The 2,268-nt window shown below is 30.1% G+C and overlaps 1 protein-coding gene across 1 annotated transcript; it reads right to left on the reverse strand.

Annotated features, from left to right (window-relative positions):
* Positions 1 to 240: 240 nt before the first annotated feature.
* Positions 241 to 2,005, reverse strand: LOC136985758 (uncharacterized). The gene is made up of 3 exons (XM_067283106.1): positions 1,999 to 2,005; positions 684 to 1,464; positions 241 to 589 (listed from the first exon to the last, which is right to left on the reverse strand). The coding sequence occupies exons 1-3, from the start codon at positions 2,003 to 2,005 to the stop codon at positions 241 to 243; spliced, it is 1,137 nt and encodes a 378-aa protein (XP_067139207.1).
* Between the last annotated feature and the right edge of the window lie 263 nt (positions 2,006 to 2,268).

The following is a 2,268-nucleotide window of genomic DNA, read 5'->3' on the forward strand; positions in this document are numbered from 1 at the left end:
TTATCGGGCTAGCAAATGGCTATAGTAATATTAATAATTAAAGTTAATTTGCTACTAGAGTTAGACGTTAGGCGCCATCTCTTGCTAAATTTAATAATTAGAATTTTAATTAAATAATTTAAATAAATTTAGGCCTAACTGGAAGAAAAGAATCGCCCGCTATTAAATTTAGCAAGAGATGGCGCCTAACTCTAGTAGCAAATTAACTTTAATTATTATTAATATTACTATAGCCATTTGCTAGCCCGATAATTCGGCAGTTGTTGATCTTTGTTTTAATCTTTTTATTGTGATATCCAAATAGTTAATTTCTTGACTGGTTTTATCTTCCACTTCTATTTTAAATTTTATTGCTTCGTGTATGTTATTAATCAGTTTTTTGATTTTTTCTATTGCCATTTCTGCTTCATTATATATTAATAGAATATCATCGACGTATCTTTTATAGAATTTTACACCCCGTATGCTGCTAATTCTGTTGTCTATATCTATCATGATTAGTTCCGCTAATTTTGGTTCTATTACTGATCCCATGCTTATTCCATTTGTCTGTGTATAATAATCTCCATCGAATTCAAAGTAGTTGCTTCTGTATGTAAATTCTATTAAATTTATAATTTCATTTTTAACTTCCAGATTTTTTTAGTTTATCTTCTATTAAGTCCCATGTTATTGACGGATACATATCTACAACGTCAAGGCTAGCTATCCTAGACTCTTCTTCAATACTGATTTGGTTTAGTTCTTCTGTAAGTTCATCTGTATTTTTAATTGCGAATTGTGAGTTTTGATATTGCTTAAACTGCAGCTTTAGTAATTTCTCTAAATTGTATAGCTTGGAATACTTAAAATCTACGATTGGTCGAACCTTTTCTCCTATTTTGTGGGTTTTGAGCTGTATGTTTAGTTTTGGTGTACGATCATTTCCTTCATTTAGAATAAACCACTTTTCAGTTTTGTTGATTTCATGTAGTTGTTCTAATTTTATAATTCGTCTTTTAAGTTCCAAATATATAACTTCAATAGGGTTTATAGGAAGTTTTCTAAATTTTGTATTATTTGTTATTTCTTGTTTTTTATTTTTAACCCATTCCTGGGTAACTATTACAGTTTGTTTTGATTTATCAGCCTTTATGATCTCTATTTCATTTTCTCTTAAAAAATCATGTAATGCTTTGATTTGATTTATATACTGGAGGTAGTTCCTATCTTTAATTATTGATTTTCTTCCCTCTTTAGTTGCATATTTTTTAATTCTATTACTCAATTTCATTTTCATAATACTTGAATCTGTTTCTGGAAGATTATTACATAATTTGTGTAAATTTGGTATTATATCTAAAATATCCCATTTATTTGGACCATTAAAATCTAGTCCTTTATATAATATTTCTTTGATGTTTGCTGGGATGTCGACTCTTGTTTTATTCAGAATAAGGTTCTCTTTCCATGCGGTTAGTTCGTCTATGGTTGGATATTGGAATTTCTTAACTAATCTTTTATATTTGTTTACTTCATATCGCTGTTTATGTTCTATTTGCTAGCTGGTGATTTCTAAATGTCTCGATTCTTTCTTTACGCTAAGTTTTTGTAAGGTTCTTTTTTAGTCTTCGAATCTTAATGTATTTATATTGTATTGCTGCTCTTAGAATTTTAAAATTGATATAATCTCTATCTCTTGTTGGTATTGCATCAGCAATTGATCTAGGCAGAGATAATGTCTTAAGAAGTTTCCTTTCAGTGAGATGTGTTTTAAGATATTTTAAGTCTATGAAATTTCTATCTATTTCTATTTTAAGTCTAGACTTAAAATATCTTAAAACACATCTCACTGAAAGGAAACTTCTTAAGACATTATCTCTGCCTAGATCAATTGCTGATGCAATACCAACAAGAGATAGAGATTATATCAATTTTAAAATTCTAAGAGCAGCAATACAATATAAATACATTAAGATTCGAAAACTTTTCTATAAACCGTACACTTTGTGTCCTTACCGTACATTGCTCTTCATATCTGAAACCATTAAACGCAATGATTCATCTTACACATTTTAAGGAAAGGGAAAGGGAAAAGTTGTCAATGACCCCAACCATCTCTTATGGTCACTTTCTTCGGTCAGGACTCTCAGTCAGTCTCGGACTCCAGCGCCCTTGATTCTTTTCGCCCCTAGTTTACTCACAGTCCACCAGAGGACGAAAGCGCTCACTTTGGGAACCACTGCTTTAACATGTTAGAATTTAGAATTTGTCAGAAAGTTTAAGTTT

This window comes from Centruroides vittatus, unplaced genomic scaffold (assembly GCF_030686945.1).
Source record: "Centruroides vittatus isolate TY-2023 unplaced genomic scaffold, ASM3068694v2 contig_976, whole genome shotgun sequence".
Taxonomy (NCBI): Eukaryota; Metazoa; Arthropoda; class Arachnida; order Scorpiones; family Buthidae; genus Centruroides; species Centruroides vittatus.